Source organism: Oscarella lobularis, chromosome 11, assembly GCF_947507565.1.
Source record: "Oscarella lobularis chromosome 11, ooOscLobu1.1, whole genome shotgun sequence".
Lineage (NCBI taxonomy): Eukaryota > Metazoa > Porifera > Homoscleromorpha > Homosclerophorida > Oscarellidae > Oscarella > Oscarella lobularis.
The window spans coordinates 2,575,167-2,590,162 of NC_089185.1; the positions used below are offsets into that span (position 1 = coordinate 2,575,167).

The 14,996-nt window shown below is 46.3% G+C and overlaps 2 protein-coding genes and 1 long non-coding RNA gene across 6 annotated transcripts; 2 read left to right on the forward strand and 1 right to left on the reverse strand.

The window, feature by feature from the left end:
- Positions 1-3,992: 3,992 nt before the first annotated feature.
- Positions 3,993-5,644, reverse strand: LOC136193464 (uncharacterized). 4 transcript variants are annotated; one of them, XR_010671337.1, is made up of 7 exons: positions 5,466-5,644; positions 5,302-5,420; positions 5,191-5,239; positions 5,078-5,128; positions 4,917-5,013; positions 4,575-4,842; positions 3,993-4,505 (listed from the first exon to the last, which is right to left on the reverse strand). It is a non-coding gene; the product is annotated as an uncharacterized lncRNA (long non-coding RNA). The 4 variants fall into 4 exon arrangements; XR_010671340.1 differs by having other exon boundaries at positions 4,898-5,013; XR_010671339.1 differs by having other exon boundaries at positions 4,575-4,827; positions 4,883-5,013.
- A 4,314-nt stretch (positions 5,645-9,958) lies between these two features.
- On the forward strand, positions 9,959-11,605 carry LOC136193072 (kelch-like protein 20). Its single transcript, XM_065981861.1, has one exon. The coding sequence runs from the start codon at positions 9,959-9,961 to the stop codon at positions 11,603-11,605; it is 1,647 nt and encodes a 548-aa protein (XP_065837933.1).
- A 1,335-nt stretch (positions 11,606-12,940) lies between these two features.
- Positions 12,941-14,519, forward strand: LOC136193073 (cathepsin B-like cysteine proteinase 4). Its single transcript, XM_065981863.1, has 7 exons — positions 12,941-13,291; positions 13,358-13,467; positions 13,522-13,551; positions 13,618-13,979; positions 14,039-14,126; positions 14,177-14,217; positions 14,281-14,519. Exons 1-7 carry the CDS (start codon positions 12,941-12,943, stop codon positions 14,364-14,366), a joined length of 1,068 nt encoding a protein of 355 aa, XP_065837935.1. The 3' UTR covers positions 14,367-14,519.
- The last annotated feature ends 477 nt before the right edge of the window (positions 14,520-14,996 follow it).

Sequence of the window (14,996 nt, forward strand, 5' to 3'; positions counted from 1 at the left end):
CACAGGGTAACTGTGATAACTGTGATCACTGGGTAACTGAAATCACAAGGCATCTCTGAACATAGGGTATATGTGAACACTGTGATCACAGGCGTATAACAGGATCACAGGGTTTCTGTGATCACATGGTAACTGTGACAACAGGGATATCTGTGAACACAGGGTAACTGTGATCACAGGGGTATCTGTGAACACAGGGTAACTGTGATCACAGGGGTATCTGTGATTACAGATCACAGGGTAACTCACAGGGGTGTATCTCTGATCACAGGGTGACTGTGATCACAGGGGTAGCTGTGATCACAGATCACAGGGTAACTGTGATCACAGGATAACTTTAATTCGATCACAGGGTAACTATAATACCAGGGTATCTGTGATCACAGGGTAACTGTAATTACAAGGTAACTGGAATAACGAGGTATCTGTGATCACAGGGTAACTGTAATCACCGGTTATGTGTGATCACAGGGTATCTTTGATCACAGGGTAACTGTGATCACCGGTTATGTTGCAAGGGTAGGTATCTGTTATAGATAATATGGGACTACCAATACGTGCACGACACTGCGGTGGCTATTTCCCCGTGCGAAGCACGGGCACCTTATGCGGACTTATGGGGTGCACAATCTCAGGTGCTTTTGTCTTCATTATGACGTCATACGGCACCACGCACTCTGAATTGTGTGCCCTAAAAGGGAGGTTGGTTGACATACACTACGCCTTATTTTTCACCGCAAGAGCGTGGAAATATCGCGTATCAACGATTGAGCCATTCGCCAAAAAACTTCACGGCGTATAACGTAATCTATACGTGAGCCCAAAAACCTGAACTGGAGGGCAGGCGCGCTATGTACCCTCAATTGCCTTACACTGGCTTGCTCGCAAGCTATATACCGTACTCGCGCGATTAGAGCCACTGGGACTCTATTGTTTTAACTCGAGCTTGGGGCTATAATTGAGACTGGGGCTCTAATCGAAATGGGGCTTTATTATTTCATTCAGTATACGCTGACAAGCTACATTACCTACGACAAGCTTGCAATTTCAATTGGAAAGCACACTATTCTTTGTCTGTATCGCGGCTGTCCGTCTCCGACGCATCTGCTGTAACCTCAAATACAGCCCCGGGGCAGCATTCGAGATGGGGCTTTAATTTTTCAACTCATCGAGAAAGGGTGGGGGGGAGGGCACTATACGAGAGGGGCTCCAATCGAGAGTGGGGCTCTAATTTAATCGCGCGAGTACGGTATACGCAACTTGCTTTCTTGCTTTACAACGAGCATTCTGCTCGCGATCAGCTTGCGTCTGCTTATCTTTACTCACATGTACACATGCGAGCAAGCCCGGAAAAGTGTACTAAGCACGTCACCATAGAGCTTATCGCGGGCGCACCCACCATAGATAATGTACACATATACGGTAGGACGATCGACACTCACGCTGCAAGGCACGTAGCTAGAGTACATGTATCTATTTCCCCGTGCATGTGCATGTAGAGTACATGTAACTATTTCCCCGGCACCGACCCTGATGCGTTTTTCTTCATTATGTCACCACGCGCTCTGAATTGTGTGCCTCAATTAAAAGGGAGGCCAGTTGACACACGCTACGGCCTCCTTTGTACCACAATAACGTGCAAAAGATCGGGCGACAAATGAGCCATTCTCCAAAAACCTCACGGCGTATGACGTACTCCATAAGTGGGCCCAAAAACCTTGCATATGGAGTCGAGCATTCCGTTTATACAGTACCATTCATGCTTCGTACGTCAGTCACTTCTCTAATCTCTTGAACGGTGGAACTTTTGGTCATGCGGAACGTATCTCAATAGACCCTATCCTGTTGCGTAGACCCAGCATGCATGGCGGGTCTATAGAATATGGTCTATTGGGAAATAGTTCCGCTATTGGTGCTCTCTGATGCAATGTGTTTCCGTTTATTAAATCTGTTGTGACGTGCTTGCTTTCATTTCGTACACTGGCTTGCTCGAAAGCTAAATACGCATTTCGCTAAACATTAGAAATTGATATTTAGGACCTTAAGAATCAATCTCTAATATTTAGGATCCTAAGAATGAAAGATCGGGTTTCGATCTTTGATTCTTATGGTCCAAAATACGATCTGCTTGCGTCTGCTTATCTTTACTCAAATACACATGCGAATAAGCCCGGGAAAGTGAACTAAACACACAATAGAGCTCATCGCGGGCGCCGCCACCAGAGATATTATGAGGCCACCAACACTCACATTACATATTGCAGTATCTCTTTGCCCGTGCTTCGCCACCAACACACACACTATGCTGTGGTATCTATTTTCCCGTGCGAAGCACGGGCACCAAAACTAGTCAAACTCTCATTTCGGTTTCTCGGTGCATTTATGAAACGGAAAATAGCACAGAACAATTTGAAACAGGAATTTCTAAGCATTTTTTCCGTTTATCAAAGAAAAAACGCTTTATTCGCGCCGTAAATCGCCTTTTTCGGGTCACCGTTTTGGGCCCTATGTCGCGCATGGGCTGTACGAAAAAACGGGTTTTTCATTTACGTCACAATACCGAGCGTTACGAACAGACATACATACAGACACTTCCGGCCCTAAGATCACGTTTGAAAGAGCCTCCCTCCGTCGTTATACGGGCTCCACCCGTACAACTGTGGTGGTCGGCTCCATAAATAATAAATAATTCTATTCACGGCTTCGGCACGGCTTCGATCCGCCACCGTACGCGTCATGACTTCTTCGTCGAACGCTTCCATCTTCTCTTGGCTCTTCTGCGTATTGATCGTCAGTGCGCTCGCAATAGTGCTCGTCGTTCGTCCCCCCCAACGCGTCGGCGTGACGTCCATCGCACCAGATTCTCTCAAGGCAAAACCGATTGTCTACGCGAGAATTTTCTTCCCGAACAGACGCCGTCAGTTAGGGCCACCGGTACGCAATTTTGTCTACATCAAGACTCACAAAACGGGCAGCTCGTCGATCAGGGAGATGTTGCGGAAGGTCATAAAAGAACGTAATCTGATCGAAGTCGTTCCGAAAGGCAACGAATTCTCTCATTCGTGGAATCCATCATCTTACCACCATAGTCACAAGCCGGGAGAATACAACGCTTTGATAGCACATTCTCGCTTTGCACCGGAAGTGACTAATCGACTCATACGCAACCCTATATACTTCACAGTTCTCCGTTATCCCGAAAGTCTTTTTCTATCCGCGTTCGATTTTTTTCCGGAAGTTCGCCAATGCGCCGGAGGCGTCCGTGTCACCGCTATTGATGTCCTAGACAATCCGAGCGAGTATTATCCCAAACTTCAGAAATGCCCTGCTCACTATCGTATTCTCAATTCTATGGCATATGACATGGGACTCGAGCCTCCGTACTCTGAAAGTGACGTTCGCGCGAAAATTATCGAAATGGAGAAGACTTTTAGTCTAGTAATGCTATTGGAGCACAATGAGGAGTCTATGGTAATGTTGCGACGAACGCTCAACTGGAATCTGAGTGACGTCGTAAGTATGCCAGCGAATACTCATCCGACTTTCAGGACCGATGACAAAAATTTGTCAGATTACGAAAAACTGGTAGGACATCACGAGGCCAACGTATTGACAGAGAAGCACAAGCAAGTCCTGCGGCTGTGGCTGCACGCAGATTTTCTCATATACGAGCATTTTCTTAAAGTATTTCAAGAGAAAGTTCGCGAGGAAGAAAAAGAAACGGGAGATTTATTTGCAGAAGTCGAGATGTACAAAGAGGCTATGGTGGCTCTATGTAAGGGAAAGGACCATCCGCTAATGAGCGCAAACGTGCATCGTGGCCAGCGACCTAACATGGTCAAGTGGTATAAGAATGCCGCAAACTGAACGTGCAATTACACTTTGTTATTACATTTACACTGAAAACTTGCATGCAGAGACTTTCTATGCACGTGTATAACATACGTGTGACGTGTATGTGTGACGTGTGAATGTGATATGATAATGTCATGTCATAACCCATACTTATTTAATTAAGGGAGGAAAACGAGAAAAAAACGAACCTAAGGCGAAAATCTTTTTCCCCTCATCGAGAAGAATCTCTTCTTGTACCCGTGAGGCATCTCCAAAGGTTATCGCTTGAGGAGATGCTGTATTAGAAAGGCGAATGGCTACACTGCGTGCTTCCACTCCCCGAGTATTCTTCACCTTCCGCACAGGATTAGACGCTTCTTCAAAGTAAAACGTCCTCACTAGTGCACAGTTCTCGCTATAGAGTAAGATGACGAATTGGTCCAGTAGTTCAGAACAGCAATCCGTTCGACCGGTGATAATGATGGAGTGTATTATAGAAGTACTCGGTAAAACGACTTCCCAGAAAGGTGAGAGCTCTTGCTTCGTTAGAACGACTGAACCGCCGATCAGGGTGAAATTGCTTTCACCGTCAATTCCGTTTTGAGCCGTCGTATTCTCGTTTTCTGTCGAACTCTGCCTGGCGATACCGTCCAGAGCTAAATTGCGGCCACCTAAGGCATGGATTATTTGAGACATTTTCAACAGCTCTCTTTTTCTTTGGGGAGCTCGCTTAGAATTACCCGGTGAACATGTTGCAGCTTCGAAGAGCCAGGACTGGCAGAAGGACAGCAGAGATAGGAGCAGGAACAGCACTGAAATCCTCATTCTCTTGCTCAGTCTGCACAAACCGCGCTTCAGCGACAGGTAAAAGGTACGTGTAAGCTAGGGGACGGACTTCCCTTGGAAATTGACATGCTAATAGCACAGACGCAAATTGGGCTATTTAAGCCATAGAGACGACATTCTATTCGCCGTCAGCTGTTTCGGCAGAGTCTATATGGTGGCACTCTGGGAGTGAAGTGAGAGCAATGAATGGACCAGAAAGAACCTGAATCTCCTCCACCTGTGACTGGAGAACTTACTTAGACGCCGTACGACTAATGCAGCACTCCGTCCGACAGAATTTCCTTGATGTTGCTGCCGTCATTCTCTCTGAACCATCTGTGGTGGTACCACTATCTTTAAGAAAGAAAACTGAAGTCAACATGCAGAAGGAATTATGACTGTCTAATCTATGATTTACTGAGGTAACAGAATTACGGTAATTGAAGTACCGCGTCTAGATGGCAGACTTCTATTAATTAAATGATGCCGGACTTCTAGGGCAAATAAGATCTGTGGTGACGCCTGTCTCACTAAGTGAATTGTTTTCCAGACAGGTGAAGACGGTGTACAGCTCCTTTCTCTACAGAACAATAGCAGAGAAAGAGCGAAAATGAACAATCAAGTGATTTTTAAATTGATTACGTTGTGCACAGTCTTTCTTTTGGATTGAGCTTGGTTTCAACCTGATCAGATCAGAGAGTGCGTTCTTCTCCAGTCCTAAGCCAAAGCCTTGGAAGAAGAATCGGGTAAAGTGCTACTATCTACGGGAAAAAAGAGGTAGTCGATGTGCGAAACGATCCACGAACTTTGCGCTGGTGGCGTGGTTCGTCAGCCCACTCGCTTTTCGTCAAGCCACGTCTACGTCGCTCGATCGACGCGACGATCGAATTCCGAATGCCTGCGCGATCGCCTTTTACGATCGTTACAACGAAGAAGGCGCGCTGTGCGACTGGGGATACGCTGGGGAAAGCGGGGGCTTCGGTGTTGAGCAGAAAGAAGGGTTATTGATATAGGTCACGTGCACCATAGGAAATACCCCATCGCGGCAGAGTGCTTCAGTATGGCAATGAACCTTTTGATTTGGATTACAGCAAAAAAAACAATAGACTCGGAATTCTGACTGGCTGCTTAACTCAGTATTCCTTTCTGCGGTACGTGTACTACAACGATACAACGTCAAAGTTACAAGTTTGCGCTTCATATACTATAGAGCAACATTCCAGCCAGCAATAACACTTTTCATTTTCCTAAGCGACGTTCTGAATCTGCGCCTCGTTGAGCTTGTAATAGACGCCCTTCTTCTGCATCAGATCGCCGTGCACGCCCTCTTCGACGACGCTGTCAGGGTTGGACCTTAACATTCCATTAGGGGTTATAAAGAGTGCATGTTATAAGGAATGCATGGTATGTCTTACCTTATGGGCGGAGACAAGAGCCCTCATAAGGTGATGTTTGGCAATAAAGGTTGTTCTTTGGCCCGTACTCAGGACCAACGAGTGGCGTGTTCGCGGGGTTAACCCCCCCGACGCGACCATTCTCAATCACAAAAATTCGATTCGCTCCCTGAATAGTCGACAGGCGATGAGCGATCACGATGCTCGTACGACCTTCTCGCGCACGATCCAGAGCCTCTTGAACGATCTGAAGAGAAAAGACACAACGATCATCGAAATTAATATATCCAATATTTTTGATACCTTTTCGCTTTCCGTCTCGAGAGCCGATGTCGCCTCGTCGAGCAGAAGCACCTTGAGATTTCTCACGAGAGCTCGCGCGATAGCTATTCTCTGCTAGCTTCTGACCGCCGGATAATTAATTAGAGAACGGCTAAAATTAGAGCACACCTCTTTGGCACTATCTCAATCGGAATTGCAGACCGCAAATTGACAGCTGACATCGTACGGGCAGACGTGTGAACGACACATCCCATTGTTCTCCCCACGACAGTCGTAGCCCTGCCGGGGAGGGGCTGTCGCACCGCCGAACGGAGACGTTTCCACTTACTAACACAGTAATCATTTTTGTCGTATCAACAATATTTTTTCACAAAGAATGAAAAGCGCGTTTGTGCGAATTCACTCGCGATTAACCGACACTTGCTGCTGGCCGATACTTCGCAGTAAAAGCATATAGAAAGTCGTCGGTAAGTCGTATGCTTGTTGCTAATCTAAGCACACGAAACTCCGGCTTACACGAGAGCGACCTTCAAATTACACATAACGCCTATTTACGAACTTGAACCTTGGCCAAACTGTGCTCCAGGCCACTACGCGGAGCTAAGCAGTGAGAGTGCACCGAGCCCCTAGCTCCCTCCGTGGTACAGTAACAGCGTCATATCCTCACTATACAACATCTACTCGAAATTTGGCTGGGCCTACGCTGTTTGAGTCTCTCAATTAATGCTTGCCTCGTGCCCTAGAGCCAAGAACATGCATCCTGAAAGGAGGAGGCATCCTTTGTCGTCGCCGATAAAGGACCCTTTCGGACGTTAATTTTTACCGCGACCGGATCAAGCAAACCGTATAAAGGAAAGTCGTCCGGCAACGCCTTCATTTTTACTCACGCCTAACTACAGCCTCTTCATTCATTCAGCCTTTTTTGTGTGGGTTGTGCAAATTAATGGCGCTAAGAACGACGAAGTACACTGGCAGTCTTCACAGAAATCAGTTGAAAAGAATTTGCAATCAGCTTAAACTGATTGCCTTCGGATTGGGCCTCATTGTTCTGTTGGCATTGACCGCTACACCGATCTATCTTTTCTTCACCACACCGCTAAAGTTGCCTGTAAGCATGTGGGTGCGGGCGCTTCGAAGTCATCCACTGATAGTAGACGCGAATGGTCGACGCGAAAGCGATAGCATGCACCTTGAGCGGGATAGAAGGATAGATCCGCATAGTCTGCATGCGGTGGTTCCCACATGACTTTCACTGGCTACTTTTCACAGGAAATCAGTCACGTCAGAAATCAGTCAGAAACTTCCGCCTCGTGTGAACTCGTCGCCACTAATCAACTGAACAGTTCTGTGTGCAGATCGACGTTTCCTCATTGGAACTTAGACAAATCGGCAAACAAAGCAATATACAGAAATATTTCAGTGTCTGGCTGTGGAAAATTTGAAAAGGTCGAACGAGATTTGAAGTTTGCCCAGAAATTGGTTTTTAATAACCTGCCAACGCTGTTGGATAGACTTATGCTGCTTCTTTGTCACTATGCCTTTGATAAATGCCCTAAAGACATCGGTTACGACAAGTTATCAAAAACCAAAGCCATCTGCGCTGAAATCTCAAAACTAAAACTCAACAATATACTCAAAATAGCGCCCTGGCTTGGTATCTCCTGCCTGTCAATTCCAAAATGCACAAGAAGTGAGTTACAAGGAAAAAACGTTTCAAGCTGTCCAGCGCCTCTAATACCTACGCGTACCAATTTTGCACGGAATTTCGGTCTATACTGCTCTCCCCCGTGTGATCGGCCAACTTCGAAAACAGGTGCAACAATCTTTAAGATTATACTGTACGTTTCAGTGTTATTCTACTGGATTTCTATTGCTGTCGTATTGATTACGTGGATAAAAGCAAAGAATCTGTATGCATCAATACGCCCTCGCTGGATCCGAACTAAGTGATTCGGTCTTAGGTTTAGCTATCAGTCGGTGACGAGTGTATTTTCAACTGCAGCATTAGCTATATTTAGTAAGTAGTGCTAGCAATAATACACTTGACCAGCTAGCTCTTCTCTTCACTACATAGGCAGTGCAATAACAATTCCAGCCGTTTTGGGCGAAAAAAAGACATACTGCAAATACGACAGTCTGTTTGATTCTGTTGTTTACCCAACTAAAATCTGCCACATTCAAGGTACGAAACTTTGCTAACTTTTTATGCTCCCCTATGTTATACACATTTCAGGGTTACTCTTTCAGTTTGGCTATGTCTCTTTCTTGTTTTGGTGGCTCTGTTCGGTGGCAAATTCAGTTTTGACAGTGTGGAAACCTGGACAATTTGGCCATAAAAGTCAAAAGAAGCTTTTCTTTTTTCAGCTGATCCTGTCGCTAGTTCTACCTAGCGGACAGCTTGCTTTTTCTCTGATACGTGGCTTGCAATACACGAGAGCATCGCCCTATTCGATGTTTTGCGTTTCCCCTGCATCGGGCAACTTTTACTCCTTTATGTTGCCCGCTGATATTCTGATTCTGTGCGGAACAGTTATGTCTGTTTACGTTATGGTCAAATTGAGTCAGGTGAGAAAAACTCTCTCTAACTATTGAAACGCATAACGCTTCTCTACAAAGGCTAAGAAAACGAGCATTTTCCGTCTACCCGTTGGAAAACGGCAAGAAGTCGCCGAAGCGTATGCTCTAGTTCAAAAGAGGTTTTCGCTCCTGTCTATACTTATTCCCCTGAGTTTCACCTGGATCGGCGTTACAATTACAATTTACGGCCACGGTTTGTCTACAGGTTTAGCCTCCTGCATCACCGGAGCTAATGAAACAAACCTTAATCAATGCATTTCCAAGCTTGCAGAAACAACTGGCTGGTCTGTCGCGTTGCTCTCTAATTTTGTCGTATGCGACATCGTTTCAGTTGCCTTCGTCGCCTATTGCCTTCTTCCAAAACCGGCAAGAGCCTTCTGGTCACAGATGTGGGGAAAATCTACAAGACGACAAATCGGCGGACAAAGCTGCGATACCTCGACGGGACTTGAACAACCAAGCGCTACAACACCCCTTTTTCCGTCTTCAACAATTTCGGAAGATGCTTTAGCTAAATTAAGGGAAACTGACACGTCGCCGTAAAGTCCAAGGAATTGGATATACAGTATAACATCGCTTCGCCGGGTGTTGGCGTTTACGCTTGATGTAGTTGCATGTGCTAGCTGCTAGAAATGAAAGCTGTCAGGCCTAATGGAATTTCTCTTGCATAGCCATAGGTTTTCCACGGTGGTTTCTCGATTCGTTTCAGATGAGATCATATAAATCTACTACAGTATGTCACCGTTTGCCACGAGAACTCTCCAGCCCGATCGAGGCTAGCATTTCGTTTCACATCGACAGAACTCGCTCTGACGAGTCGCTTGCTAGACCCCGCCGGGGCCTCTTTTGAGCGGACGCTTCGAAGAGCTACCAAAAACCCAAGGAAAGAAGATTTCGAAATCGAACGACAAGAAGGGATCAAACCACCTTGTTCAGCACCTACTAAACAGCTTCTTTCCTCGATCCGAAGCGCCGAAAATGGCCCAAAGAAAAGAGGAGGACTTCTTCTCTATCCGGGACTCCTTACAGCCCTGACCAAGAGTGTCATGAACGAAGCGATTTCTTTAGAGACGAAGGGCTATTTCTCAACGGCACTGTTTGACTCATTTCGAGAGTCGGATTATCTGTGCGACGTCACCATCATCAGCAAGGACGGACAACGATTTCCAGCTCACCGAATAATACTCGCTTCCGCCAGTCCATTTTTTCGTGTCATGTTTAAGGGAAGCTTCAAAGAGAGTAATCAAGCGGACGTAACTCTCAGCAACGTCGACGGAACTGTGACCAAGATGCTGATTGAGTACGCCTACACAGGAAAAACAGAATGCCCCTCTTCTTCTCTTCTATTCCTCTATGAAGCGGCCAACTACGTTCAGTTCGACGGGCTGTCTCAAATGTGCAATGACTGGCTCAAAAGCCACGTTGACGAATCCAGTTGCATCAGTATTGGAATCGTCGCTGATCGATGCGGTAATTCGGATTTACTCCGACTAGCTGATCGCATTGCCGCGATGAGCATATCGGTCTTGGCGGAGGGCGAGGATTTTCTACTCCTTTCGGCGGAACATCTGAGTAGGATTCTCTCTCACGATGAATTGGGGGTAAAGTCAGAAGACGAAGTTCTGACGATTTTTCAAAAGTGGGTTAAACGCGATGAAGAGTCTCGTCGAGCCCAAGTCGAAACGCTTTCGAAATTCGTTCGCTTTCCATTACTTGATTTTGAAGAAGCGAGTGCCGTTCTTTCAGATCTCGATTTGATCTCGCACTATCACTCGTCAAGCGAGTCTGGTCGACGACGATTCGGACTCGACGGCGTCCTGCTTGTGGCTGGCGGGTTGACGCCGTTAACATACGAGACAAGTGAACTCGAAATTGTGTGCCATGAAGCTAGAGTATATGAGCCCAACTGTGACAAATGGACTACATTTCCTTCCCTGGCATTCGGTGTGTATTGTCATAAGATCGCGACTTCAAACGACGTGATTTACGCTCTTGGTGGTTTTACCCATAATGACATAGAGTGCAGCACTCTGACTGACGAGGTTCAGCGTTATGATGCAGAGCGACGACAATGGGTGAATGACGTACAACGGATGAGTAGTGAAAGAATAGATAGAGAAATAGTTTGTTGTGACGATTGCATTTACGGTATGAGCATAAGCTTTGGCGTTGACGAGATGACCTGCGAATTGCTAGATTCAAAGAAAAAAGTGTGGATACCCGTTTCCTCTCCTGAGAGCGCTTTTTCGGGAGACTCTATTTTACCTTCGCTGGGTAATAAGATTTTTGCTTTTGGCAACAACTCTCAAGATCAGTTTGGATACACCAAGTATGATCGGTTTGAAAATCGTTGGAGCAATTTCAAGTCTTGTCGACGTCCTTCATTGTTAGATCCCGCTTCTGACTACGTCACGATAGGGGACCGATTATATATCTACTGTGATAATCGTGCGGCTGTTATTTTTGACAGCCGCGATGAGCAGTTCTCTGTTGTAGATAATTTCTTTCCATTTTCATCTTGCGATGGATTCGCCTATGATCGTGAAAGCAAGAGGATGTTTACGTTTACTTACGGCAAAGTTGCTGTCTATGATGAACGAATGAACAAGTGGGACCTGAGAGACTACAACTTGGGTTTTCGATGCTTTGATGTTGTACTTGTGGAGAGAAATCTAATGTTGGATTTCGTTTAGTCAACTTCTCAAGAGTGTTCTTCTGTCCTTTTGTCGCTGTACGTGTTTTCTTCCTCGTTCTAATTTAAATTGCCAATTACTAAGATGGCATCATTGGATAAATCTAGACGATCTATGATCATGAACTGCAATTTTTGACAACAGCAACCTGCTCAACTACTAGTAGGGTAGGTACAATTAATTAAACTAATGTAAAAACCTTGTCAATGTGGCACATTTTGACACTGCCATAGAACGATGCTGAATCCTAGCAAGAACAGACAAAACCATTGATTTGAAGATACGTGGTGAGGCCGATGTCTAACCAATTGAATTGAGGTACAGCTCCATCCAAAAAACTAAAATAAATAATTAATTAATTTTTAATGGAAACGTCGTAAGCCAAAGCCTTGAAAGATTCGAGGAGACCTTCACGGTGGCCGTCGCCTTTTGCGATCGAAGGCAATGGGAAGTAGACGATCTCGTCGTCGGTGGACTCCTAGAGCTTGAACGATCTAGACGTATCGGCATGTTTCCTTTGCTATAGTTTGCCTTTCGGAGACGGAAAATTCGCGAGGCTGCTACTGGACTTCAGGTGTTCTCCTAAATACCTAGGGACATAATGACTGTTTTGTGCTGCTGCTCTTTGGCATACTGATCCAATGCTTTAGTCATTGCATTTACCTGCTCCGAATACTTCGATCCAATGTTACGAAGAAATTTCGGCTGAGCAGCGAACAGAAATCACTGAACTCGCTCAGTAGCAGTCATTTGTTACAGGACGTCCCCTATCACTCTCCACTATCCGCGTTGATTCGTGTTTGGCCAACGGACACGAACCAAGCACTGTAGCTAAAAATGACGCGTGCCGTCTATTGAGATTACGGGCTCGTCCGCAGCCATGATTCCGTTCCGTGTTAGTCTACGCGGTCAAGCCGCTTACTGCTGTACGGGTTCATATCCTCTCGTGGAAGTCATGCTGTGAGAAAGTAAACTTTCTCACTCTTTCAACTACCGAGGGTGTCGTCTCTAGATGCACGAGGCGCAGTAGAGACGCTCGCAAAATAACATTATCGCAAACGTCCAGTGTGTTGATAATGGCATTACATACGTACGACAATTACTAGATCAAATGGAGCGCATCAGAACCGCCTAGGCGATATTACCACATCCACGATCAATCCGGCCGCTAATCTCCTCGGGCGGTCGCTAAATCACCGGAACCACTAAAAATGTTGACCTACAGGCCCGCGAACGTATCTGATTGGTCGACTGCTAAAGCTATTGAATATAGCCGACCAGTAAGCTCAGACACTTGGTAACTTCGTCACAAAGATCGCGAAGTCCGGCCACAGCATGCAGTCCGCCGTGCTTACTCTTCTCCTTTCCTTCGCCTACTCCGCTCCTACATCTGACCTCGACCCGTCAACGCTTACGGGAGAAGCTTTGGTCAACTACGTAAACAGCCTCGATACGTCGTGGACGGCAACGACGGACAATTTCGCACCCGGCGTCAACCCGGACATTTACAAGACGGGTGGCTCCTTGGACATCGACGATCCGCCAGGAAACGACACCGATATCATCGAATATCCGTTCAAAGTTCTCGACAGCGTACCGACGACGTTCGACGCGCGCGAAGCGTGGCCCAATTGCGCGGACGTCATCAGCACGATTCGCGATCAGGCGCAGTGCGGATGCTGTTGGGTAAGAAGCCCGCACCGGCTACAGAAAACGATACGTCCTCTTCCTCACGCATACATTATATTACAGGCAATCGCGGTCGCTGGCGCCATCAGTGATCGCATTTGCATTAACATGCACAAGCCGGTCTTAGTATCGACACAAGACATCATGTCGTGCTGCCGTTATTGCGGTTACGGGTACGCGACATATGTTTCTTTATACGTTCTATAGAGTATATACTCCGTGTATAGGTGTCGCGGAGGTTGGCAATACAAGGCATGGTAAACGGGTTTCAACGCGATTTAGATGCATCAGTATAACCTGATTGTGCCCCCTAATCTATTCAGGCAATTCTACAAACAGTACGGCGTCGTCAGTGGCGGTTTGTACGACAGTAAAGAGGGTTGCTCGCCCTATCCGTTTCCACCGTGCAATCACATATACAACACCTCACTGGAGTCGAATAGAGAAAAAATGAAATTTTGCGGAAAACCCAACGTCTACTCGAACACGCCGAAATGTACGCGAACGTGCGAGGCCGGTTACACCGTTCCCTACGCGTCCGACAAGCACTTTGCTTACTACTATTACAAATTCACCAGCAGGCCAATGTCATATCGAGTGCTCTCAATTATGTCAGAGATCTACATTAGCGGATCTGTTACCGCATCGTTCACGTTCTACGACGATTTATTCTACTATAAAAGCGGTAAGTCTTTATTGTCGAGTCGAGTGCTGAGGGGTCATATTCACCGGTGTCTAAATTAGGCGTCTATCACCATACTTCTGGTAGAAAAATTTACGGTCACTGCGTCCGAATTATTGGATGGGGAACCGAAGGAGGCGTCGACTACTGGTACGTGCAAAAATATAGTTGGGTAGCTAGCCTACAAATAACCCTTTCAGGTTGATTGCCAACTCATTCAATACATTCTGGGGCGACGGAGGTAAGCCGCCGGCGACTTAACGTAATAAATGATTGCGCTTACGTCATCTATTTAATACGACAGGATATTTCAAAATGCGTCGTGGTACCAATGAGTGCGGCATTGAAAACTTGGTCATTGCTGGCCTTCCACGACTGCCTGGGAAGTAGCAAGCCTAGCTAGTACGTAGATCGAGGTACCAACTGAACCTAGCTGACGATCATGCTCCTAATATTGCTTGCTGTGCTCTATGTTTTTGTCTGTCTCTGTTCGTCTAGTGATCGATGCACGTTATGATCTGCGCAGATGTTTTGGTAGGATGCGTTCGACGGAAGCGGCTTCGTTTCGCCTGTTCGACCCCCCTCGCGATCGCGGAGACGATCGGGTAGTGATTTCGAGCGAGGAAACAGCGAGAGAGATGGGTTGGAAGTTGCTTGGAACGTTTTTCGCGGCGGGCGTTACGCGAAGGGGTTCGCGCGATCGCTTTTCTTTACCTGTAGCCTTCGCCGTCGGTCGGTAACCTTTCGAAAGCGCGATGCTTTGTCCCGGCTAACGGAGAACGGAGAGTCGGAGACTGGACGTTCCGTGCATGCGCATCTTCGCAAGATCCGCCTTTGCCTTTGAGCGACGTCATTTGCTTTCATTTCACGACGTCTAAATATCACGTAGAAAATATATAATTTCTACAACTCTTACTACACTGTACAGTGCAGCTTCAAGCTCTCAATGAGTTGGCGCCAATATATCTATGTATAGTCCCGTTATTGCGAACGCTGTTTATAATTTTCAGTCTAAATTTC

Coding starts and splice junctions, on each gene's coding strand:
- LOC136193072 (XM_065981861.1), top strand. CDS start 9,959: ATGAACGAAGCGATTTCTTTAGAGACGAAGGGCTATTTCTCAACGGCA.
- LOC136193073 (XM_065981863.1), top strand. CDS start 12,941: ATGCAGTCCGCCGTGCTTACTCTTCTCCTTTCCTTCGCCTACTCCGCT. Junction 13,552..13,617: donor GGTTGGCAATACAAGGCATG/GTAAACGGGTTT, acceptor TAATCTATTCAG/GCAATTCTACAAACAGTACG. Junction 14,218..14,280: donor TACATTCTGGGGCGACGGAG/GTAAGCCGCCGG, acceptor TTAATACGACAG/GATATTTCAAAATGCGTCGT.